Source organism: Kogia breviceps, chromosome 8, assembly GCF_026419965.1.
Source record: "Kogia breviceps isolate mKogBre1 chromosome 8, mKogBre1 haplotype 1, whole genome shotgun sequence".
NCBI classification, from domain to species: Eukaryota; Metazoa; Chordata; class Mammalia; order Artiodactyla; family Physeteridae; genus Kogia; species Kogia breviceps.
This window is the reverse complement of record NC_081317.1, coordinates 21,400,289-21,427,266: the sequence shown is the minus strand read 5'-3', so window position 1 is coordinate 21,427,266 and position 26,978 is coordinate 21,400,289. Positions and strand designations below refer to the sequence as shown.

Genomic DNA, 26,978 nt, shown 5'->3' with positions numbered 1-26,978 from the left:
TCATTCTATTAATAGACAGACTGCCTATTATTTGCCAGCCAGAGTATATGGTGTTGGTTATACAATAGTAAATAAGATACAGGTCCTAACCTCAAGGAACTCACAGGTAAGTATCTAGGCAAAGAAAATACCCAGGGATAAGTGTTAGAATACATGAAGCTGGAGGAGTACCCAGGAGGGACACCTGACCCTCCTCTTTGGGGATCAGGGAAGCCTTTCTCATCTTAATTGTGGACTGAAAGAGAAATTAGCATTAACCAGGTGAGTCGGGGATGTGAAAAGTAAGTGTGGGAAAAACAATTCAGAGCAGGGACAGCGTTTGGGGGAGGAGGTCAGTGAAGGCCTCCCACCAGGGAGATGCCTGAGCTGAGCACTGAAGGACAAGCAGGAGTTATCCAGGTAAAGGAGGGAAGGGCTGTGCAGGTAGGAGAGTCACATATGTTAAGACACAGTGCTAAAGGGAGCACAAGGAGACTTTTGGGGGGTACAGGGCCCAGAGCTTAGAGAACAGATTAGCCCTAAAGAAATCGATTTAGGAGTCTTCAGCATGGACATGGTCAAGGAAGTCAAGAGAATGGGTGAGACAACCAAAGATGGGTATAGAATGACAAGAGAACAGGGAAGACACAACCTTGGAGGTAATCAGATTTAACTTGTGAAAGAGACTGAGAAAGCTCAGACCAACAGGAGAAAAAGAGACCATTTCAATGGGAATATTGGTCCACAGCAACAAATGTCATCCAGTGGGAAGCAGGAGGTATTTCATGTCTGCATAGTGTTCTATCCAATAAATGTATGATCACTTATTTAACCAAATCCCTAGTGATGGACATTTGTTTCCAATTTCCCCTATTATAAATAAAGCTTCAGAGAACAGTTTAATCTTTCTGTATATGTTTGAATAATTAATTATAGTACACTTGTGCAAGTTTATGGATCCTAACAAATAACTATTCCAGAAAAGTCATGCCAATTTAAGGGCCCACGGCTGTGTGTAGTAATACTTTCTCCAGGTTTACAGAAAAATCATGGTATCTCATGATTTAAACATTTTTTTCATGTGTGTATTCATGTGTGTTTTGGCAGTATCTATATTCTCTTTTGCAAACTGCCTTTGAATGTTCACTTCCTTCTAATGGATTTGTTAAGAGTGTTTCACATGTTACTTAATCTTTGTCTAACATATTAAAAAATAGCAATTTTTTTTCAGTTGAACTCTTTAATCATTTTAGTGTAGGACATGAAGTGAGAGTCATTTATCTTCTTAACCGAGTAGTTAACCAGTTGTCCCAGAACCATTCATTTCTGTACCCATTCGAAAAATCATCTTTGTTTTACATTAAGTTATTTGGGTACCTGAATATATTTCTAGGTCCAGTGTTCTTTCCAATATTAAAATTTGAATATTTCACTCACCTGCTTAAAATCCTTCAGTGCCTCCATATAGACATAAAAAATAAGATCCAAGCTTAAAAGTACAGGATACAAGGATGATCACTATTCAGATTTTTGCCTCATCTCCTCCTATTCCCCCTTGCTTTCTCTGTTCCCCAAGAAAGCCACATTCTCAATTATCCAATAAGCTACTCAACTTGCCCACACTGACCTTCTTCACCTCATCCAACGTCTCATATCTGATCAATTCCTACTTACTGTTTATGACTCTGCAATGTTTTTGCTTCTTGTTAAAAAAAATTGTACCCAGACATGGGGACTTCCCTGGTGGTCCAGTGATTAAGACTCCGCGCTTCCAATGCAGGGGGCCCAGGTTTGATCCCTGGTCAGGGAACTAGCTCCTGCATGCTGCAACTAAGACTCAGCGCAGCCAAATAAGTATATATTTTTAAAAAATTGTACCTGGACATATATACACATACATACAGTCTCCTATTCCATTCATTTACTTTTTATCAAAGCTCTCATTATACCATATTGTAGTTGTCTGTTTACTTGTATGTTTATATTAGTTCGAATAGAACTTCCAGGTCCTAATACATGATTTTCTTTTGGTAAATGGTTAATGAATTAATTCTAATTTAATACTTAATTAGTCTACTCTCTGCCAGATGTTCTGCTAGGCACTAAAAATGATACAAAAATAATAAGTTCAGTTCCTGCCTGAATATACTTACAATTTTACTTGAGATTTGTGATGTTTATAAATTCAAGTTAAGTGAGGACCAAAAGCCCTGCAATAAGTTTCTTAAAAACCCACATCCGAGTGTGAATTTGATGATAAAATAAGCTTCAACTATAAATGAACCAAAATAAAATATACTACATGTGAAATACCAGACAGAGAAAATGATAGCAAATCACCCAATAGTGTCTTCCTTCAATTTAGTCCCTCATTTGCAGCCATCTCACATCCATCTCTAGAAACAAAAATCAAACAATCTAGAAGTTCATTCCATTAGTGTTTTTAAATACTCTGGATCCCCACTTGGAGAGCACCCAAATTTTTAACTGACACAATTCATTAACGAATAGCATAAGAGATCTTCTTACTTGGTACATTCGTTCTGATCCAACTTTCCTCGAATGCCTGTTCAATTTCAAACAAGCTTCATTAAGTATTGAAATATTGAAAATCCTGTCATCTTCTAAGAGATCATCACCTAAAAGATAAGAGAGAACACAGGGAAAGGTTGCATCTTCTTAGCAAAACATACCATGGCCAAGGACAACTGAAACTCTGAGAGCCAACAGAGTGTTTAACAGCAGAAGCATCAAATCTGGCTTCAAGTCCTAGCTCTACAACTTCTTAATTGCATGACCTTAGCTAAGTCACCTAACCCCTCTGAACCTCAGTTTCCTTATTTGTGGAATCAAGTAATCAGGTTTGCTTTTCTTATATCATAGGCTGTTGAATCAAATGAAATAATGCATCTTTTTAAACTGTTGTAAACTAACAAGGCTGTGAGATTTTTAGAGAGTTAATTCTATCACTTGGATGGTCCATAAGTAAAATGTCATGAAGGTAAGTATATCAATAGCCAGGAAGTCTGAGAATAAGGAAAAAGCTGAATAAAAGTCAAAGGTCAGGGATTAGAACTCTCACAGCAGGTGTTTCCAACCTAGAAGATGACCAGAAAGTAGATGACCAGGCAAGATATTTATTCTCACAGCAGACAGTATTTCAAGAGCTACTCAGATGAGGCAATGAAATAATCAGAGAGCTGATATATTTGCATCGTTATATAGAAAAAAAGTCATTTCATGCCTCCTGCAGCCTAATTCATTCCTTCAATGTTCTATTTCCTTAATGCAGGAAATGAAAAAAAAGAAGAAGAAGAAGAAGAAGAAATTTGTTACTAATGAATTAAAGAACCCACAGAGAGTCTAGTAGTACCATTGCTAATTTTCAAGGAAAACCAAATTTCCTAACAAACAGGTCTGTACACTTCCTACAAATGAGAAAAAGTTAAATGTCTACAGAGAGAAGTTTTTTATTACTATAAGATAGTTATATTTCTCCCACAGGAGTCTTTGCTACCTAAGAAGTAATAATGATAACAATAAATTATTCTACTCAAAATTGGAATTGTCCACAGCATTTTAAATATCACTGACATAGGCAGCACCAGGCAATTAGCTGTGGGAGAAAATATTCTTGGTTAGCTATAACTGGAAAATGTAAAATATGGTTATGAGAGAGAATTTGAAGACCTATCACAATGTGCTCTCCGTTATGTTCATAGCTTTCATTTTCAAGATTTCATAAGGACACCAGAAACAAAAATTTCCAGACATGGCAGATCTACAGTAAAGCTTGAACATCTGTGGGTTTTTTGTTTTTTTTTTTTACTTCTCCAGGCAATTCTGATAGGCACCCAGGGTTATATACTCTGCTATCACTATTTCTACTTCTAATAATAATAATAGCCTTTCCTTAGCACAATGGAGATCAGTAACAGGGAAGGACTTCTAAGAAGAGGCCTAGGGACCTGGAGGCTCCACCTGACAGACAGCCTGGGCCGGCAAAAGGAGAGACTTGGTTCCTTCCTACCTCTGTAGGCTATAGCACCATAATGAAGCCAGGCAATGCTGAGCTGGCCCAAGAGCTACAGCTTCACCACTCAAGATAGCAAAGTGCTCAGAAATAAAACTCAGGGCAGTAGGTTTTCTCACAGCTGCTCTCCAAAGGATACTGGATCATCCAACCAGCAGTAAATCCTTCAAGATGAGATCTGAGATAAGCATACCAATATTATCCAATAAAAAGTAAGATCAAAGGGAATGCCATCCATTTTATTATGAGGGAAATATTAAACCTAAATAAAACTTTTATCTTCCAAGGATAAATAATATAGAAAGAGGAGGAAAAAGCCCATGAAATGATTTTACAAAGAAGAAGAGGGAGATCGCCCCTAGAAGGCAAAGAATGAACACTGTTGAAAAAAAATAGTGAGCAAAATAATGGTAAAATTCAGCAACATCTGTTCTGTACTTTCAGTAAAAAAATTTTAAAGATGATTCAAACAGATTAAGGATGAGACGGTAAGAGAATGTGATAGCAGAGAGGAAGTTGGTTGAGAGAGGCAGAAATAAAAAGGGAACTAGAAGAGACAAAAAACAAAAAGAAATGGAAGTGCAACAACAGAATTTAAAGTGCATCAGAAATGTCAACGCAGGGACTTCCCTGGTGGTGCAGTGGTTAAGAATTCACCTGCTAATGCAGGGGACACAGGTTCAAGCCCTGGTCCAGGAAGATCGCACGTGCCATGGAGCAACTAAGCCCCTGTGTACCACAACTACTGAGCCTGAGCTCTAGAGACCGCAAGCCACAACTACTGAGCCCTCGTGCCACAACCACTGAAGCCCACGCACCTAGAGCCCCTGCTCCGCAACAAGAGAAGCCACTGCAATGAGAAGCCCACGCACCGCAACAAAGAGTAGCCCCCACTCGCCGCAACTAGAGAAAGCCTGCGTGAAGCAACGAAGGCCCAACGCAGCCAAAAAATTAATTAACTAATTAATTAATTAATCTTTTAAAAAAAGAAATGTCAATGCATATATGCATAAATGCATATAGAGAACAAACTTGCTACATACTCACAGAAGGCAAAGGAAAAAGGCACGGATATAAAAAAAGAGAAAATAGAAGACCAATGCAGACAGACAAGGAATTGCACATAGGAGTATTTGAAGAGCGAAACCAACCAAACAAAAACAATAATCAGCGATTTAATGAAATAAAATATTCCTAATGTGTAGATAGATTGAAATTTGAAGATCCAAAAACTCACAGGGTACTAGGAAAACTTTGTGAAAAACATTAACATGTATATAACCCATGACTGAAATTTCATGAAAGAAGGACTCCTGTCTCATTCACTATTGAATTCCCGATGCCTAGAACAATGTCAAACACATAGTAAGTGGTCAATAAACATTTACTATGTGCATGAGTAAATGATTAAAGTCTTGAACTTCACACATAAAGAAAGCTTCTATGATATCCAGGCTGAAAAATCAGATTGTCTACATAGGATTTTTTGTTTTTTAATCACACCTTCAAATTCCTCTTTCAAAACTTTAAATTCCCAAAGCCAATGTGAAATGCCACCAGAATTCTGACAACAAAGGTTTTGACCCAAGAATTTAATCTTCAATCAAGCTCCTATTCACTTGTGAAGACAACAAAAGGATATTCTCAGATAATCCTGGGCTCAGAAAGTATCCCATTCCTCAGTAAGAAGATAGAAATCACTGTGCAGAGAGAGAAATAAAAATACAGAGAAAGACAGAGATGCTTTGGTATGAAAGAACTGGTAGTAAACACTGAAACTATTAAAACATATACCTATTTAAATAATTGTTACGAATATTGCTATAAATTAATATAAAAATGAATCCTTTAAAGATGTAGTACATGTTAAAAATAAGAAGCTGGCAATAAAATTCTGTATTAAACCAATAACATAAGGGAAGCAAAAGGGGAAGGAATAAAAGGAAGTAAAGAATGCTAACTTCCTTATCTTACTGGGGGAGAAGTTAACATTATTTCAGTCAACACAGGCAATAAGAGAAATACACATTCAAATAGGATTTTTTTATTTTTGTTTTTTAATGTGTAATGCAGAATAAAAGCAAAATCTATACTGTCTGAATCACTGAAAAAAGAAAATCCGTGCAGCAAAAAGAGAAAACAATGGACATAACAACATAGCATAAAAAGGAGAAAAAATTAAGATGACAGAAGAAAGGAAAACCATATCACAAACAACACTAATGTAAATTTCTTAACTACTACTTTTCTCAAAAAGGTTTGCCACATATGCTGTCTCCTAGAGTACATCTATAGCAATGTTATCCAGATAGCTTTTAAGAAGAACAAAAGGGGGGCAAAGGCATACCATGCAAATAGAGCACAAAGAAATCAAGAAAATCGGGGCAAAAAAAAAAATTAAATAGGCTAAAGTGAGCCACTTCTTAATAGTGGAAGTTAGAATCTACAGTTAAGATATCAATCACGAACATAAATATCATAACATCAAAATGTGTGAAACAAAACAATTAGAATTTCTAAGAGAAACTGAGAAGAATGGCAATCCAAGTAAGCAAAGAACAGTAACAACAACAAAAACAGAAGTCCTGAAAAACCTTACTGCTAGAGCTGATTTAAGACTAGATCTTACCTTACAAGCAAACACTCTACCTATTATCACAACACTTCGCCAAATAGTAAGCCCCAAGAAAATGTTGATAAATTCCCCACAAAGAATACTAAAATGTAAAAAAAAAAAAAAACTAGAAATCAACAACAAAGTGTAAATGTTAAAAATATTTTAAACCTACCACTTGATAACACACATAATTAATCCTTCAATCAATAAGGAAGTCAAAATAGCAAGTAGGGACTTCCCTGGTGGCACAGTGGTTAAGAATTTGCCTGCCGGGCTTCCCTGGTGGCGCAGTGGTTGAGAATCCGCCTGCCGATGCAGGAGACACGGGTTCGTGCCCGGGTCCGGGAAGATCCCACATACCGCGGAGCGGCTGGGCCCGTGAGCCATGGCCTCTGAGCCTGCGCGTCGGGAGCCTGTGCTCCGCAATGGGAGAGGCCACAACAGTGAGAGGCCCGCGTACCGCAAAAAAAAAAAAAAAAAAAAAAAAAGAATTTGCCTGCCAATGCAGGGGATACGAGTTCAAGCCCTGGTCCAGGAAGATCCCACATGCTGCAGAGCAACTAAGCCCCCGTGTGCCACAACTACTGAAGCCCGCGCACCTAGAGCCCATGCTCCACAACAAGAGAAGCCACCGCAATGAGAAGCCTGCGCACTGCAACGAAGAGTAGCCCCTGCTCGCCACAATTAGAGAAAGTCCACATGCAGCAACAAAGACCCAATGCAGCCAAAAAAATAAATAAATATATAAATAAAAAATAGCAAGTATATAATGTTTTGAAAGTAAAAAATAAAGAGAACATATATTAACACCCTCATAAATAATTCTTCGATCAAGGGAAAATCAGAATAGCAATTATACCATGTCTTGAAAGTAAAGATAAAGAGAACATGTATAAATGCCTGAGGAATTCTGCCAAAGCTCAAATCCGGAAGGGAGAAAGAAGCACTGAAGGCTTTTATTATCAAACAGAAAATAATGGAAATAAGTTGAACTATGCATTCAATTCAAGAATTTAGTAATAGAACAATATAACAAAGTTAAGAGAATAAGGGAGAAGGAAATAATTTTTAAAAATAAGGGGAGAAATTAATAAGACAGAGAAAGAAAAACAATTTAAAAACCCAAGAGATTACTCTTTGGGGAAAACAACAGTAATAAAACAGACAACCCAAGCGAATCAGACCAAGTGTTAAAAAGAGAGAAACACAAAACTACAAATCGAAATAACCTGGGGTTATATAATCTGTAACCCCAGAGGAGTTGTAAACAAATATTCCATGTGACATTCTGCCAATATATCTGCCAATATATTTAAAATCACAGCGAAACGGACGTTTCTTAGGAAAGTACAAATTATAAAAATTGACTCAAGAAAATGTAAGAAACATAAACACACCCCCAAAAGCATAGAAGAAACTGACAAATTTATCAAAGAATCATCTCCTAAAGGGGTGAAACTTAAGCAATATTAAGAGCAATGTGTCCAACTTTAAGGGAAGGGTATAATTCTAAAGTGATATAAACTTTTCCAAGGTATAAAAAATATGGAAAACTTCCCATTTCATTTAAAGAGAACTAGCAAAATGCTAATAATGAAATCAGATGGCTAAATGTGCATGATATAGAGGAGGGAATGACAGATCTTCACAAGAGTGCATAAGGAAACAGCAAAGACAAAATTTGAGTAGATATGGAGTAAATGTAGAAACGTACCTTGTTCCCAGTTGGAATAATTCAATATAAATCCCAATTCTCACTAGATTAATTTGCAAATTTAATCCAATTCCACTTAACATTTCAGACAGAGGAAGGAGGTCTGGAGACATTAAAAAACTCAGCCATGGTCACCCAACTCTTAAGCAAGCAGAGTTAAGATGCAAATCCAGGTATGTCTGACCCAAAAGGCCATGCTTTTCTCAGTGGAAATTAACTTGAAGAGGTTGAAGAGGATATTAGTAAAAACAGCTGACACTGAACAGCAAGCTGTCATTCTGACTGAACAGAGACAGATGAGTTTGGAGTCCTGGGACCTGGGATGCTCTTTTAAAGAAGACATATTCCTAATAAATCCACAGTAGTTTATTTTTAACTTTGAACAACTTTCTCTAGTTACTATATTAATTTGACAATATCTTTCCCTACCTAGTATTTACTTAGAAATAAATCATTTTGTTTTATTTATATACAAGTACTCTGAGACTTATTTTGTATAATTTCATAGTTGGCTTGATATTGTTAAGACTGGCAGACTTCAATTATTTCTGCAACATCCATGTTACTTCCCAGTTCCTAGTGGCAGCAACACCTAAAGGTTGAGTTTTCTTAATTAGGACATCAAATAGCTAGTTGAGAACTACCTCAACTCATCCAAAATAATAAATGACACCAATGGCTTTTCAAGGTTTTCTTATTAGGAGTTTAATTAGTCCTGACACCACACAACCAGAATTTTGAAAAAAAAAAAAAAAAAAAACTTACTGTAATTGTCATGATGATATAAAAATCCATGTGATAACTTATGTGCCTTGGGGTTTATTATGACTTCTTGAAGCTCCTTCTTGTCCACTCCTCTTTTCACCCCACATCTACCATCCTGCATCCTAGGGCTGCCTCCCCCTCTCCACCTACCCACTCTCAACTTGGTTCCCCACCCCCAAACAGTCCTAGGGTCAGTTCCCATCCTGGAGCACAGCTCCTGGGTCAGCCTCCCTGGCTCCACCTTTCCCATAGGCAAGAGTGAATGACTTTTGAGTTTCCTACCAAAGATAAGCCATGTGGCTACCCTCTATTGCCTTGGATAACTGAATTGGACTGCATCATCGCCTACTGTTCTCCTCTTTTAAATGCCTTATTACCTTCCACGTGAACCAGAGGACGCAGCTGAGAATCAATACATCAGTGACCATTCAGCCTGGCATCAATAGGATAGGAATTTCTCCTACCAGACCCGCTCTGGTTGTGAGCCCTAGAGCAATTAATCCCCCGGCTACAAATCTCAGAAAGCAACCGTGAACTCTCCTGACCAGTAGATTCTGAAGCACATTTCCCCACATCCTGTGCTTAGCATTTTCTAGGAGGAAACGAGACTTCACCTCCACCTACCAGCTGTCCGGAACCCAATGGTGGCTGGCACAGAGCGTCTGGGAGAGGCAATAGAAATGTGCATGGTGTAGTTGGTGCCCTGGTACAGATCTAGGCACACTTCCGGGGTCCTGCTGTCTGTGGTCAAATTAACTGTCTCCTCATGAACTGTTTCCATGGGGTCCAACCGTTGTCCTTTTATGTATATCTTTGTGAGGGGAGGAGACAAGAGAACCCACCATGACTCCAGTTAAAACAAACAAGAGAGATTTTTGTGGTGCTGGAAACTACTCTCTTACTACTCCCTTTAACACTGCACTGCTCACCCCAAGGGAGATAAATAGGGCAAACCTCTGCTATCAGGTATCTGATGATGAAATCTGATCCAGCCCAGTAATCCATAAATGCTCAGAAGCGACATAAAATGAGGAGTATCTCCAGGGAGTGCTCTCCTGCACTCAAATGACCAGCACTCAATGGAGGTAACACAACCTGAGACCCGCTCACTGCAAACTGTCACCGAGGCAGCATATGCTTCTAGGCTTGTTCTGGGGGAGTGAAATACAAGAGCTTGCAAACAAGCGATAATCACGATGCCAAATATAAATACATCCCCCACACATACATGCTGGAGGATGACAAATATACTAAACACAAAACGTAAAATAAAATAATCCAGATACCTTAAAAAATTCTGTTCACTTTTTTAAAGGACTATGGGATTGGAAAGCTATTCGACTGAGAAGCACTTCCGGAAGCAAGTCCCTCCTACTCTTATTCCCATGGTAACCATTTCTGCCCTAGCAGGAAAAAGGAGCTCACTTTACTTACCACATATATGATCTTGGAGTTTATTCTTCCTTGGTTTATTTGCCACCTCACACAAGTGTTATTAAACACTGACACGTCATTAATTTCTATAATTATTTCTAAAATAGAAAAAGAGAGAGTCCACTCACAAAATGCATCAATGGGCTTTGGAAAAACCCTAATGGCCACCACATTCGAGGGCATGACTTAGTTTATCTGCCGAGCTGGTCTCTCTGATGATCACCATTCATGCTCTGATTCAGAAATCAAATCAGCAATTCAAGCTACCCCAGGCCAATCACCCAGTTTAACTTCAGCATGAGTGAGCTTGGCCCATTACCTGATTTGGAGGAAAAGGAAACATTCCTGCTTAAGTATGGGTGAGAATTCCAACCTGTGATTGGTCTGACAGGCCACTGGATGCCACTGGTGTTCCACTCCTGTGGGATAGAAAGCGGCCCAGAGCTGAGCCCTGAATCTTCCTTGCAGCTGCACAGGTAAGATCAGCTTCCGGCTTCCTCATCCCACCCAGCTGATGGAGCGTCATTTCCAGGTCACTGCTGTTCCCAAGAGGGAAATGACACGCATCACCACATGGGACCATTCGTCAGGAGCAACCCGTTGGGGTAAACTAAATAAATTCTCCACAAGGTCCCTGGATACTTCCAGGGCTCCTTTAACTGAAGTGATTTAATCCTGACTTACTAGGAAGCCACTAATTTCTTCAAGTTGTTCTGCTTTTTTTATATATTCTGTGTGTATTTCATGTAATATATTTGGCAATGTGGGAAACAGTATTAGGGCTTCGGTTCCTGAGGTAACACAGTTTCCAATGAACCTAGTGAACCACCTAGGAAGTTGTCCAGATGGGAAGGGGGCAAGGATCTAGCTTTTTATCCATTTAATAAATTCCCTGCAGATAAGTAAAACTATTTTTACTTGCAGTTGACATACTCTTGTCTATAAAGAATCCTAAGGAATTCACATACACAAACACACACACACACACACAAAGCTAAGAAAGGAGTTGAGCCAGGTTGCAGGATACAAGGTCAATATACAAAAATCAATTGCATTTCTGTCCACTAGCAAGGAACAATCCAAAAAGGAAATTAAAGAAAAAAATTTCACTTACAACAACATCAAAAGGAATAAAATTCCCTGCGGGTAGAAGTTACCAAACCATCACCTCTGGAGAAGGGAATCACCACCTCACCACACAGGAATGTTCCTCAGCCCAAATTCAAGCTTCCCCATTGAATCAGACATCCCTTGTGGATGTTCTAGAACCTCTCAGCTTCTCCTGTTCCTTGTTCCAGCCCTGCATGGGCTTTGATACCATGACTGTGTCTTGTCTCCCATGCTGGGGCTTCCCTGCTGCACACCCTAGCACATGTAACCTGGAAGTGGGGGGGAATTAACACCTCCTGGGGGACAGGAGGTACTAGATAAGTCTGCCCCTTATCTTTCATCCCCTTGAAGGGCAGACCTACAAAGACCTCTCAAGGCGCTGTTGCACTGATGGAGCAATACTTGCACTGAGTGAAGACCACTGCCACAAGGCGTCCTTACACTGGCTCTGCTTCCTTCCCTGCTCTACTTGCCCTCACTCCTGCTTCCTGGGATAGCATTCCCTGTTGTGAAAAAAATATAAGCCCTCTGCCTCAGGCCCTGCTTTCTGGGAAACCCAAGGTAAGACTCCCATCAAGAAGGGTGAGAGGGCTTCCCTGGTGGCGCAGTGGTTGAGAGTCCGCCTGCCGATGCAGGGGACGCGGGTTCGTGCCCCGGTCCGGGAAGATCCCACATGACGCGGAGCGGCTGGGCCCGTGAGCCATGGCCGCTGAGCCTGCGCGTCCGGAGCCTGTGCTCCGCAACGAAAGAGGCCACAACAGTGAGAGGCCCGCGTACAAAAAAAGAAGGGTGAGAAAGATAAGTCTCCGCCCCAGAAGATGCCTCTCTTCATCTCAGCTCCCATCCTTCCCTTCTAGTAAATCTCTTCTCAGCCTCCAAGTGGGAAAGGGAGCCTGCACCTCAGGCACCTGTAGGGTTGACTAATTTCTCCTCTACTCAGAACCAATACTATCTTTAGACAGACCCTAGTCTACTGCTCTCTTTGTCTATGGAAGATTTTATATCTTTACTAAATCATCCCTTCAGCAGCATTGCCGAGATTCTATGTCACATATTACCTGGTCTTGGGTAAGCCCAGGTCAGCTGGCTATAAGTGGGAATAAATGGAGGCAGAGAGAGGAAAACAGGCAAACTTCTGCAGAGACACCAGAGGACTGGTGTCTCTTTAGACACCTATGGCTGTCTAAAGCACTCCTGGGTCTCTACATCAATGTTTCTCCCTGGAGCACAGATAATTTGAAATCAAAGAAATACTCCAGCTGTGGACATGGGTATCCTGATAGATGCAAAGACCTATCCATTCACCTCCTTGGGTAGCATAATGATGATGCTGGCACCAGTCTTTTATCAGTTTGAACAAGTCCCAAGTATTCCTGGCCCTTTCCGTCTCCACTGACCTTCAAAGCCCTAGAGTGTTCTAGACTCCTCTGCTCATTCCCACATCCCTCTGATACTCACCCCCTGGTCCAAAAGGAAAAGAAAACATCCCACCCCTCACCTTCTCTCTGAGTTGCCAGTAAAGCACATTTCCTTCCCACTCGGGACCTCTTTGCCACCCAAGCAGAGATTAGAAAGGAAACATGGACGTTTCCTTTCTTGCTCTTCCTTTTTGCTCATTCACTATGACAACTGCAAATAACATCTCAAAAATGCTATCTGCCTCCAGGCCATGCCATGCTCTCTGCACAGAGGGACCCAGATCTGACTATAGGGATGTCAGATATTTCATCCCAAGGAGTAGTATAACAAAATCCGGTTGCTTTTCCCTCCAGGTGTCTACGAATCAGCTGGAAAGACTCCGTTATAAATGTATCAGCTAGTAAACATCCATATCCATGCTGCCCCTTTAAAAGAGATGACTTGGGAGGCTACGCCCTAATTCTAATCATACTGAAAACTGAAAACATTTCTGGAAGTTCTCTTTGGAACTGACTCCAGGGCACTTTATTCACCACTGACCCTTAACTGAACCATTATCGAATGCCAAGCATCCTCCCATGCCAGGCACTGGGCTGTGACGATGATCAGAACAGAAGTCCTTCCCTCAGGAACATGGCTTCTAATGGAGGGAGCAAACATATAAGCAGAAAAATTACAACTTGATAAATATCAGAACAAAGTTGCACACGAGTACCACAGGGTATAGAGAAAGAAGCCACCAGCTCTCACTGGAAGACCTGGGGAAGCCGGCTTCCTGGGGGTCATGACCTTCAGGGCTGAATGGCTGATGAGTGAGGAAGACAGAAGACAGAACAGTAGGTCCGATGCCCGCAAGCGTAAAGGGTGTGGCAGATTCAGAGAGGTGACAGAGACGTGTAACGTGCTGGGGAGGAGGAAAGAGGGGAAGCGAGGTTGCAGAGAGGGGAAGGGATTGGACTTGGGAAGACCTGCTCGCTAGGCTAAGCGCAGACTTACTCCGACGAGCCTTGCAGAGCTAAAAGCAGGAAGATGGGGACTTGTTTTTTTAGAAAGATAACTCTGGTGTATTTTGAAGGAGACACTGGAGGTCACAAGGAAAGAATGTGATACCCTTTACTCAATGATTATAATACATCAAACACTGATACACAGGTCTTTATAGATTTGATCACACTTTCCCAGCAGTCACAGGAGGCAATCATAAAATCAATAATGAGTGAACATTTATTGAGTTGTTACTATGGACCAGATAGCATGTACAGTACTTTAAAGGTATCATTCATCTAATCTTCAAAATAACACCATGAATTTGACATTATCGTGTCCATTTTACAGACCTAAGGCTTAGAGAAGTTAAGTAACCTGCTGAAGGTCACACAGCTAGTAAGCAGTGAAGTCAGGTTTCAAAACTAGACCTGCCAGACTCCAAAGCCCAGAGCCTTTGCACTGAAGTAGTTATTCAGCAAAAAGGTGAAAAGATGAAATCAGGGCACTATATTTAAAACCGTGAGCAATTCTGAAGGGGAAGCAATAGGAAGCAAGAGATAAGGAGTCTAGGCTGACTGCCAGTCTCTGAGCCTGAGAGTCTGAATGGATTGCCTTCTACTGTACTCATAAGAAATATAGGAGGAAGCAGACTGGGTTTGTGAGAAGGAGACGAACAAATTGTGTTTAGAACATGCTAAGTCTGAGTTAATGTACCTGGGTGAAGAAAACAGGCTTGAAGGTCATCAGTGGGTAGATGGTAGTTGAAGCCCTGGGTGCAGGTGACACACCCAGGTAGGACATGGAGAGCAGGTGGCATGAGAGCAGGGCACTGGGACACATGGAAACCAAAGGGGAAACTAGAGGAGAAAGAGGAATGCAGAAGGAGGTCGGAGGTTGGCTGGGAGAGTGTGATGCCTCGAGAGTCAAGGAAAGAGAAGATCTGAAAGAGTGTCTGCTTCCTCGAATGTTATCTCCCTTCCTTCCCACCAACCCTCCCAACCTCCTCGCTCCCACCCAAGAAGGGCCTGGCGCAGAACATAAGCACTGGGGGCTCGAGCTCTTGCTCTTCTCTCATATGGCTCTTTCTTCCCCAGTGGAGGGCACGTGGTGCCATGATCAGATCTGAGGTCAGACTTTGGACAGAGGCAGGCAGAGCAGGTCTCTGCCTTGTCCAGTTGTAGGACGTTTAGGCTTCTCTGGCCTAAACAAAGTAGGCCCCCACAGCATCCAACTGAACTCTGCATTGGACTTTGGGGACCAAAGCCTCCATGGGTTATAAAGTACCTTTGCTTTGCTTTAGATTCTGCATGTGGTGCAGGGTGCGTGCGTGTGTGTGTGTGTGTGTGTATAAATGTACATATATAAAGTTATGTATTTTAATATTCTATTAGCATCCAGTATTTCTCTGTGGTACTCATCATGTTTTTAACCAAATAATTTTGTAATTAGTTATTTAATATCTATATCTCCTGAATGTAAGCTCTATGACAGCAAAGACAAGATCTATCTACCTCTCCATCCCCAGAAACTAATACAGTTGGTTGGACATAGACATTTTAAAAATATTTATCATTTGGTTGACTGGTTGAATAGATGGATAAATGTGTGGCTAGATAATCAACAATGCTAAATGTTGTGGAAAGGTTAAGAGGAAGGAGGACTGACACTAGAACATGAATTTGACAGGTGGTCATTAGTGACCTTGAGAGAGAGCAACAGTGAAGTGGGGTGTTAGACGCCTGATTCTCCTTCAGGAAGCTCAGAAGAGAAGAGGGTGGGAGGGGACAGAGACAGTGAGCACAGACTACTCTCTCAGAAGTCCCATTGTGGGCAGGGCCTAGTCTAGTGCACTCTCTTGGTTTCCAATTTTATATCCATTTTCTCTACTTTTGAAAACAGTAAAAGGTCCTACAGAATAAATTCAAGAGACCTTAACAGAATGTCAAGCTCAATGTCATTTCTAGTGTCTGATTTCAAAAACGATATGACCAGTCTTCTAATATGACTCATAAACTACCTCCAAAGGCAATTCCCAAATAGATTACAAAACCAACACATTTTGATAATAGCAGCATCACTGAAATGAGGGTATGGCTTCCCAAGGTGACAACTTTGAATAAATGCATGTTTGGCTATGAGAGTTTTGCTATGCTTCCTTTCTTCTTTTTAAGTCATTAGGGTCACATAAAATAGGTAGAGGCAGCATGGCTTAAAGCAGTGCTTTCCTAAAATGCATTATACACTTTAGGATGATTTTTTGGTGGCACATGAGTACATTTTTATGTTTGCCTTGTATTGATTTTTGTGTATATTTGAAAAAACCCAGGTGTTCATCAAACTCATATCACATATATTACTGTGTCCCTGATCAATAAATTTAAATTAAAACTTTAAGTTTTAAACATAAGTTGTTTTAAGAAACTTATTAAATTAAAAAATACTTTTGTTCTGGCAAACATTGTCAGGGTGGTCTACAAATAATTCAAGCTTAGGAAAGTGGCAGGAGACAGATCGTGGGCTTTCCAGGTTTAAAGGCCTGAGTTCAAATCCTGTCTCTGCCATTTACTAGTCATTGAAAGTCCCTGTGAAAGTTGTGTAACTTTTATGAGTCTCAGATTACTCACCTATGAAAGGAAAATATCAATACTTCACAGGGCTTTTCTGAGGACAAAATGAAATCAAGCACCAACGCTCCTAGCAGAGCTGTGGGTGTTTAAGTTGGTGCACAATCAATGGTAGCTCTAATGCTTGACGGTCTAAACATTACGCACATATTCAAACAAATCCCAGCCATGTGGCTATTTGCATAAATGTGCCCATTTATTCCGGCTGACCTTTCTCTTCTATCTGAAATATGTCTGGCTGCAAGTGAGCACTCACTGGGCTGAAGAGGAGGATCAACAACAAAACAGAAGGGGGAGGAGCTAACAGGAGGCCTGGAGGCATTTGGACTCAGTCCCTGAGTCGGGTGAGGGGCCCAGAAAGGATCCCAGCAGCCAGTCTGTGTTTCCATAGAGATGTTGCTCTTGAGAGAGCCTGGAGTGAGTGAGCCTCAACTTCATCATTATTAACTCAGATTCTAAACGTAAAAAGCCAAACAACCTGTGCAGAATGAAAGCCAGGGACAGTCTTATCAAGAATGAATCAGTCCCTTTGATCTTGAGGTAAACCGACTCACTGAACATCAAGCTTCCACCTGGGGTTTTTCCAGACACTAAAGTAATTGCCTAATTCTCAGCTCTCTGGAGTTTCCAGTCTAAACTGGCCTTAAAAAAAAAAAAAAAAGTCCCACCACCTTGCTGAAGTTCACACTCCATTAAAAACATATACAGATCTAACTGAATCACTTTGCTGTACAGCAGAAATTAACACAACATTGTAAATCAACTATACTTCAATAAAATTAAATATACATATGTGTGTGTGTGTATATATATATATATATATATATATATATATATATATATATACCCACACACAGATCTGTCCTATTAATCCAACGAAATAGGGACTCCAAAAATATTTTTAACTAACAACAACTCACATAAAGTGAAGATAAATTATTCTACCCAATTTAGAATGAAACACTCATGTATAAAAAGATGGGTAAACAGAATGAAAACAAAGGACAGGGGTAGAAGGCATTCACAGGTTAGGCAGAAACTAAAAGAAGATGGGGAAAAAACCCAAAAGTGAACATTGAAGGAGGTAAATACAAAATACACAGAGCGGTTTGGGACAGAAGGGGAGGTGTGAAGAAATAGGTGAAAAACAGGAAAAAGAAGGAAGGGAGGGCAGCTGAGCAAGAGCCATGGTAATCAGCATCTCTCACTACAGTTCCAGAAGCCTCTCCGTACCTACCCACCCAGCGATCATGTGCACTGTGCTATGAATTAATCAGCATGTAAATCGACCCCCTTATCTGAGGAAATTGAATTTAGCTGCCAATCTTGATTGAGGGCATAGAGGCCTCCTCACAGAAAGATCACAGCCCTCAGGGAGAAAGCCTTTTCTCTCCTTAAATCAAAGCTTGCATAAACCCATGGAAACAGCTGCAGCTGGAGCCACAGACTTTGTGAACGGTGGCAGGCTGAGGTTGGTAATTATAATTAGCAGTTACATAACATGTTTGTTCTTCAAAGTGCTCTATAAGCATCAGCTAATTAATAGCTTACTATGCCCCATGCAAATCCACTGGTTTTTCATGGAGTGACTAATCCTGGTACCCCCACTGAATTCTGAATGGTGGAGGCCCAGCAGCTTGAACAATGAAGCAAATGGCTGAGGGTCCAGAAGCTAGGCCCAGCTCTCTGACCAAATAACTCCATAGGTAGCTCTGGGCCAAGACCACCTCCCCAGATGTTGAATTCAGCAACCCACGAGGCAGCTGCCTCACTTCCTCCAAATAACTCTTAGAGGTGCTGCTGGAGGTGCAATAATAGTTTGGAATGACTATCAGTCTGGTTCAAAACGGCATTAGCTCTTCTCAATGTCCCCAAGTATGAAGACTGGGACTCTGGAGTCCTTGGCGTTAGTTACAGGTTTGCCCTTGCTTCTCTGTGCAAGTTGGGCAAGTCAATGGGACCTAAGAGAAGGCCGAACTTGATCTCTGGGTTCTCATCCGTGTCTGCCCTTCCTTGTTACTATGATTGCAATCTCTAGCCTACAGCCTGCTGCAGTTGTGGTGGAGATAACTGAATGTGGGAAATGCATGGCACAGGCAGGGCCTCAGCAGCAGAGCTGAGTTCTTCATCTACTCCGGGGATGCTTTACCCAAGGCCTTCAGAGTTCCATGATTTTGTAAAATATTATATGTATATCCGTATGTGCATTTCTTTGGAGAAAAGTCTGTTTACCCTATTGCCCTGTAAATTCCAAGAAGGTAGTGTCCAGGAAAGTACCTCACATATAGTGTATGCTAAATAAACATCTACTGAACAAATTGATAGATTTCATCAAATTCCTAACCCCAAAATGCTCATGAACCATTCCTCTATGGACAAAAAATCACCAGCAGTCCGCATGTTGTATTTGCTCTGGTTAGACTTTCCTATGGAAAACTTTGATTGGCAACACCCAAGACATTCTTCCATAATTCTGCTACAAAATCAAGCCAGAGACCTAGACCAAAGCTACCTAGAGATTTCACTCTTCAGAGATCTGTCTTCAGAGCCAAGCAAGTTAACAGCTTGAAATAAATTCCCAGAGCCATTCCAGACCAGGTAACAACCATTTGTCACACCCACGGCCAACCACCACAAACCTAAGGATCATTGCCTTTTCCCTTCTTATTTCTTGGAGGCCGAGGTGTGAAATAAAGCATGTGGAAGTCTACACTTCTGACTCATGAGAAGATCCTCTTCAAGCAAGGTTAATAATTTCAGTAAAAGACCTAACATGTGCACAGTGGTTTAAACTTCAAAATGCTCCCCATAGATTATCTCATTTGATTCCCTCTCAACAATAATTTGAGGTAGGAAAAGCAGGTTTTATTTTCTCCCTTTTATAGATGAGGAAACTGAGGCTCTGAGAGAATAATGCCTTACCTAATGGCACACAGCTAACACATGGCACTGCTAGAATGTGAACTGAAGTCTCAAAACTCCTTTTCACCAGTAATTTCATTTGGGGGTATATATCCAAAAGAATTGAAAGCAAGGTCTCAAAGAGATATTTGTATACCCGTGCTCACAGCAGCGTTATTCACAATAACCAAAAGGTGGAGGCAACACAATTGTCCATCAATGGATGAATTGATAAGCATAATGTTTATATATATACTACAAAATATTATTCAGCCAGAAAAAAGAAGGAAATCCCACCATTGGCAGTAACATGAATAAACCTGTAGTACGTTATGTTAAGTGAAATAAACCAGTCACAGAAGGATAAATACTACATGATTCTGCTTACATGAGGTCAATTAGTCAAACTCATAGAAACAGAAAGCAGAATGGTGGTACCAGAAGCTGTGGGAAGGGGGAAGTAGGGAGTTACTGTTTAACCCGTATAGAGTTTCAGTTTTTCAACATGAAAAAGTTCTGGAGATTGGTTGCGCAACATGAATATACTTAACACTGAAAAAATCACTCTAAGATGGTAGATTTTATGTTGTTCATATTTTACCACGATTAAAAATAAACATTAGGGCTTCCCTGGTGGCGCAGTGGTTGAGAATCCACCTGCCGATGCAGGAGACACGGGTTCGTGCCCTGGTCCGGGAAGATCCCACATGCCGCGGAGCAACTAAGCCCGTGAGCCATGGCCACTGCGCCTGTGCGTCCGGAGCCTGTGCTCCGCAACGGGAGAGGCCACAACAGTGAGAGGCCCGCGTACCACAAAAAAAAAAAAAAAAAAAAAAAAAAAAAAAAAAAAAAAAAAAAAAAAAAAAAAACATTAAAAACCTCGATATACATTACACCACCTCCTCTCTGAAAAGCTGTCAACATGTGCTTAATTAGGACTTTTAAGTACTCCCCCCTGAGAAAATGGTTCATGGAGAAAAATATCTCGGGCAAACAAGCAAAAGAGACAGGAATCACTGTGATTTAAGGTGGGTTTCAAAAGATTAGATGCATAAAATTTCCTATCCAACTTATTTTCCCAATCCACCCTGTAAATCTTCAGGGTTTAGCTGACAAACCTAAAGCCAGGAACCTGCCCAGGTAAATGGCACAGCCAGGGCAGTACACAGGGTAAGCAATCAAAGGTTTTACGTTCTGCTGTTTGCTTCCATGAGACAGGAGACCCACAGAATGGAGTCTATACCTGTGCATGACAAAGTACTTGTTCTCCAGATCCCTCTCTCTGTGCAAACAGAAGTGATCTTTCCTCCAGGGCTCTCAAAGCCCTCTTGACAGACATAGTGAGCCATACCGCCCAGGCTGGAGCTGTGGTTCCCCACCAGGACCGCGTGCTGCACTTCCGGAGGGTGGCCACAGTCGATCTCTGCAATGGGAAGTAGCACAGCACTTGTTATGACCCATGACTTCTACCCCATAATTCACTTTTTAGAAATAAATATTTAGTAATGATAGAGTCCAGTCATATGGGAGAAGAGAAAACACTAACCCCATCAAATAATCCAGTTGCAAGTATTTAAAATAAGATTGTTCAGAAGTAAAGAAAGTAGAGATCTCTGAGTTTAATAAAATTTATAAACATGCATGTATAGAAAATATTCCAATTATGAGATTATTTATACTATAGAGAATTCCTTGGTCAATGAAATAATCCATCTCAGGGTTATTTTACATATTAAGATTTTCTGGTATCCTTTAGTATGTATCTTCAGATCATTAACTCCTGAGTAGATAATAATGCAAATGTAGTTTTGTTTTTTGTGGGGTTTTTTTGCTAACTGAAGAGTAAATGAAATATATACAAAATCTCTGAACTTTTTAAACCAAATTAATGGGGAAAGTATTTATAGTCTAAACATTCAATATATATGCACCTTTCAAAGAAAAAAAAATCAGTTGCATAGAGGGAGACAAACCTGGAATTATAAAATTGACATGAAATTTCTTCTCTGCAACTCTGACTACGAGAAGACACTGGAATATTTACAGAAAACAATCTGAAGGACAAGGATTATGACATTACCATTTTAGACCCAGCCAAACTCTACTTCATATAAGAATAAAAGAGTCATTTTCAGATATTTACAATTTTTAAAAAATCTATATGTGTATCTTTTCTGGAAAAACATTTAAAAATAACCTCAGACCAACAAGAAAAATGAATCAGAATAAATGCCCTAAGAAAGGAGAAGGACGGGGCTTTAGAAGAAACACTAGTGAGCAATGAAACCAGCAGGATGTACAGGTAAGTCTCCATAATCATTTAAGTGTGACTGTGGAGCTGGATAGAACTAGCAGTAAAGGATTCTAGAACTAAAGGCTGAACAATATGAAAAAATTAATAATTTGAAAATTAAATTCCAAACTATTTCAATAAAATCTGAGCAGTGAAGTGAAGAAATAAAACATGCTAAATTTCCCATACAGCAGTGGGGAGCTCATAGACAAAATTTTATTCAAGAAAATATAATAAATATAAAATATAAGGTAAAGTAGTCATGATAATTGCAAATGTAATCCAGTTATACCTAAGTCCAGAAAGAAAAATACATAACTTTTGGCATTTATTTTGATTTTTAGTTTTCTCCCCTATCTGCAGAAAGCCAAGAAAATTAAGCACTCTTGATATCCAGACTTTTAAAACATGCGTCCATATATGGAGATTAAGCATACAAAAACAGGGAAAATGTTATGATCTGTTCCCAACTCCCCATTAACCATTCATGGCATTAGAAATATGTGGCTTCTCTTAAATGAGCTTCTGATACAGAATTGGTGGCTTTACTGTAATGGTGCTCTTCTCCAACCCCTTATGGATGTTTGGTCTGTTCTAGAACCCGAGTTACTTCCCTGAGGGAGGCCTCTTGGAGCAGGGTTTCATCTGTTGTCATTGGAGTTATCATAAGACTCTCAATATAACAGCTCAACCCACCTGACCGGTCACTTGGCTCTGAGATTTTTCAAAAAAGAGTTAGGCTCTGGTCAGTGCAGATACAAATCCTGAGCAGTTATGGGACCAGAATGAGGTGGTCCTTAAATAAATCCTCCAACCCTATCTATCTCTCAAGTCCCATGTTTGCTCATAGGAATTTGTTCCCTTCTCATACATGTTGACCAGACACAAGACAAGACCCCTTGGCCCTCAGACTGTTTTCCCAACATCAAACCTTTAGACATGTTTACTGGCCCCAAACATTCCAAGACATGAGTATATTTGTGTGTACCTGAGCAACCAACCGAACAGGTAGTTAATGTTTCCTAAGACTGCCCGGTGATTGTTGACATCAAAAACATCTAGCTTAAGCCAGGGTTCAGTTACAGCAGGAAATTAGAGGGATCATCAGTGAATAGATTGAGGGTATAGGTTTATGTAGGTCTATGGACCTTGAAGCTGGAATTCTAAACAGCACATTGGAGAGATATGGGAGGGAACCTGGTGACAGATAGTCGGATTAGGGGAGAAACATAGATACTAAAGGAATAAGAGTACAGAAGATAACTAAATTGGCTCCTATATTGGCATCACCAAGAATAATGGAAGGCATGGTGGCTTTAGCTGGGACGACAAGATTTCTTTTTGGCTGTGTTGGGTCTTCGTTGCTGCACGTAGGCTTTCTCTAGTTGCAGTGGGCAGGCTCTAGAGTATAGGCTCAGTAGTTGTGGTGCACAGGCTTAGTTGCTCCCCGGCATGTGGGACCTTCAGGGACCAGGGATCTAACCTGTGTCCCCGGCATTGGGACATGATCCCACATGCCGCAGAGCACATAAGCCTGTGCACCACAACTACTGAGCCTGTGCTCTAGAGCCTGCAAGCCACAACTACTGAGCACACGTGCCACAACTATTGAAGCCTGTGCACCTAGAGCCCGTGCTCTGCAACAGACAAGCCACCGCAGTGAGAAGCCCATGCACCGCGACGAAGAGTAGCCCCCGCTCGCCGCAACTAGAGAAAGCCTGTGTGCAGCAACAAAGACCCAATGCAGCCAAAAAAAACCCCAAAAAGGCAGAGCCTGTATTCAAACCATGGTTTTTGTGACCCCAAAATCCAGGTCCATTATATCTGGGCAGCTTCACACTGAAGGGGTCCACTCTAGGCTCTGACTGGGACTGACCTTACAGTTTAGCTAAAACCTCAGCAGAAGAAAAGGTTGCATGAAAAAGCATTTAAATCAGTCTGGAAGGGTTCATGACAACTCCCTCTGCCTCAATCTTGTCTCCAAGAACTTTCCCAGAGAAGAAAGCTGCTGGAAATGGAATTCCCCTGCCACTGTATTTTCCCTGAAGCCTTCTTGGTACTGATGTTTAACCCTATTATATGGGGGTCTGGCCCAGGTCTTGCCTGGAACATAAGCCCATCACAGATATTCCCACCATGCTTAAGAGAGATGGCAGCCACTGCCACTTCTACTCAGACCAAATGGTACCCAAGAAAGCAGGTGATCCCTATTAAGATATATTCAAAAATCAATCCAACAGAGATTGCAATAGGTGATAAAAATATCACTATCACGGGCTTCCCTGGTGGCGCAGTGGTTGAGAATCCGCCTGCCGATGCAGGAGACACGGGTTCGTGCCCTGGTCCGGGAAGATCCCACATGCCGCGGAGCAACTAAGCCCGTGAGCCATGGCCGCTGGGCCTGCGTGTCCGGAGCCTGTGCTCCGCAACGGGAGAGGCCACGACAGTGAGAGGCCCGCGTACCGCAAAAAAAAAAAAAAAAAAAAAAAAAAAAAAAAAAAATATCACTATCACAAGGAAAGACGCTATTTGAAAACAGTTAACATCCAAAGGAAAGAATAAAAAAAGTAAGCAGCACAAATTTTGTATTGCATATGCATAGGGGTGTTCATTAAAGCACCCGTTTCTCTGGCTAATTACATTATTAACAACGTTTGGATCTGCATCAGGAATACAGTCAACTAATTATGAACATGGCCAGGAATTTTTCCTTAGTATCCTATTATCTGTGATTTTATTCCAATAATCAACTTCAAAATAGGTCTGTCTCCCTGGGGGGAAATGTGTTGTGCCAGTTTCAAGGACCACATTGATACTGTAACTCTGTTTCATATCTTGAAGGTAAAAATGTTTATCCTCACTGCTAGCTTTAAAATTCTACCCAAGGGGGCTTCCCTGGTGGCGCAGTGGTTGAGAGTCCGCCTGCCGATGCAGGGGACACGGGTTCGTGCCCCGGTCCGGGAAGATCCCACATGCCGCGGAGCGGCTGGGCCCCTGAGCCATGGCCGCTGAGCCTGCACGTCCGGAGCCTGTGCTCCGCAACGGGAGAGGCCACAACAGTGAGAGGCCTGCGTACCGCCAAAAAAAAAAGAAAAAAAATCAAAATGATAGGAAATGCAAGCTAGAGATTGTGTCTTTTCCAGAGAGCGGATGGAAATGTGTAATGGATGTTTCCACAAATTCCTACCCATTTTGGAAGATTTCATCCTCACTTCCAACATCCACTTCTGAGGCCTGCTCAGGTGCGTAACTTGTGTCACAATGCCCCCCACCCACCCCCAAGGCAGCAGCAGAGCCTCCAGGAATACGGTAATTGGGAGAAGGCAAACAACAGGAACAGCCAGCTGTACCTTCTCTGACGGGGAAGTCCGTTATCGGACACGCACGCTGCCTTCTGGAACGCACGGCTGCTCCTTTCAAAAGTACCTGCTCCTCAGCATCCAAGTTCACAGTTTGCTAGTGTTTTTAGTGGAATTCCCAATTCCTGTAGCTTCATAACGCTGAGCTAAAAATACAGTGCCGGCTGGCACACAGCCCAGATTCCGGAGCCCCAAAGAAGAATGAGGGATAAATAAGAAGGGGTGTGTTTAGAGAGAAGCAGGCACAGCCAGGAGAAGCCGGTGGCCATATGGTGAAACGGGAGAGGAAGAGGGGGGAGGGACTCAGCAGGCGAAGGGAACAGTTATTACAGGAGGGAAAAAAGAAGTGAAGACCTACTAAACGACAGTTCTTTGGGAAATGGAACAAGCCCTCTCCTCTAAATTAACTTTCTACATTCTCAGTACAATAATCTGGATGACTACTGATTTTCAAAGTAATACAAATTGTCTTATATGGAGTTTCTTATATAAATCTCTAGGGGGTTCTTTGATATGCATTATGGCACATTTTAATCTAAGTTCTGTATTTTAATTGATCCATGGAAAGATAATGTTAGAACTCAATTGTACGTTTAGAATTTCTTAACCCGCGGGATGATAATTATCAGAATGTGTTTAGAGCCTGAATTGCAAATCAGTATCAAAAGGATTAACTTAGCCAAGTGCATCACTGAGGTTTCTTAGCTACGCAATAAATTCACTGAAAACTTTTATTTTTTCTTTTTTCCAAAATGGAAACAACTTTGTTACTTTTTCTAATACATTTTTAAAAATTCCTTCCATACAGAAAGTATATAAAATATAAAAATCATCCAGGACTTCCCTGGTGGCTCAGTAGTTAAGAATCCGCCTGCTAATGCAGGGGACACGGGTTCGAGCCCTGGTCCGGGAAGATTCCCACATGCCGCAGAGCAACTGGGCCCGTGAGCCACAACTACTGACTCTGCGCTGTAGAGCCCTCGAGCTACAACTGCTGAGCCCGCGTGCCACAACTACTGAAGCCTGGGCGCCTAGAGCTGGTGCTCCGCAACAAGAGAAGCCACCGCAATGAGAAGCCCGCGCACTGCAACGAAGAGTAGCCCCTGCTCGCCGCAACTAGAGAAAGCCCACGCACAGCAACGAAGGCCCAACGCAGCCAAAAGTAAAAAACAAATAAATAAATTTATTAAAAAAATAAAATCATCCAGGATCCCTCCCAGTAGAAACTACCATGGTTAATGTTTTGATATATAGCTTTCTAAACTTTTTCATAAACATACATGTACATATGAAACATTTTCATGTACATTTACGTGTACATTTTTCAAAGTTAAGACCATGTTATTCATACAGTTTGTAACTCAGTAGTATACTGTTAATACTTACCTATGTCAATAAAGATTCTTCCCAACATAATTTTTATTGGCTACAAAATATCCACTTTATGAACATGCTATGATTTATTAAACAATTTCCTTATCGACAGACATTTGAAATTGTTTCCAATATTTCACTATTATAAAATAACTATAACTACAGAAAATCAAAAACGTGAGTGCCTTACACTTCTCTCTACAAATAAATTTGAAAATAAACTTGAAATAGATGATTTTTCTTAGAATATGTAAATTACCAAAATGGATATCAACAAGAATAGGAAACTTAAACAGGACCAGTAAGTATTAATTTTTTTAACTGTCCCGAGGACTGCCTCTTCCTAAGTGCCACATCCAGATGGTTTTC

General features: G+C 41.0%; 1 protein-coding gene across 8 annotated transcripts in view; it reads right to left on the bottom strand.

Annotated features, from left to right (window-relative positions):
• SUSD1 (sushi domain containing 1) overlaps positions 1-26,978 on the bottom strand; it is a 163,783-nt gene that overhangs the window by 114,098 nt on the left and 22,707 nt on the right. For 7 of the 8 annotated variants that reach the window (XM_059071554.2, XM_067040116.1, XM_067040117.1 and 4 more), the window contains exons 6-9: positions 20,827-21,006; positions 10,543-10,640; positions 9,733-9,919; positions 2,509-2,618 (exon numbers count right to left, since the gene is read on the bottom strand). In XM_059071554.2, coding sequence (XP_058927537.1) covers positions 2,509-2,618; positions 9,733-9,919; positions 10,543-10,640; positions 20,827-21,006 — 575 coding nt within the window. The remainder of the gene's footprint in view (positions 1-2,508; positions 2,619-9,732; positions 9,920-10,542; positions 10,641-20,826; positions 21,007-26,978) is intronic. The other variant, XM_067040114.1, reaches the window with a different exon arrangement.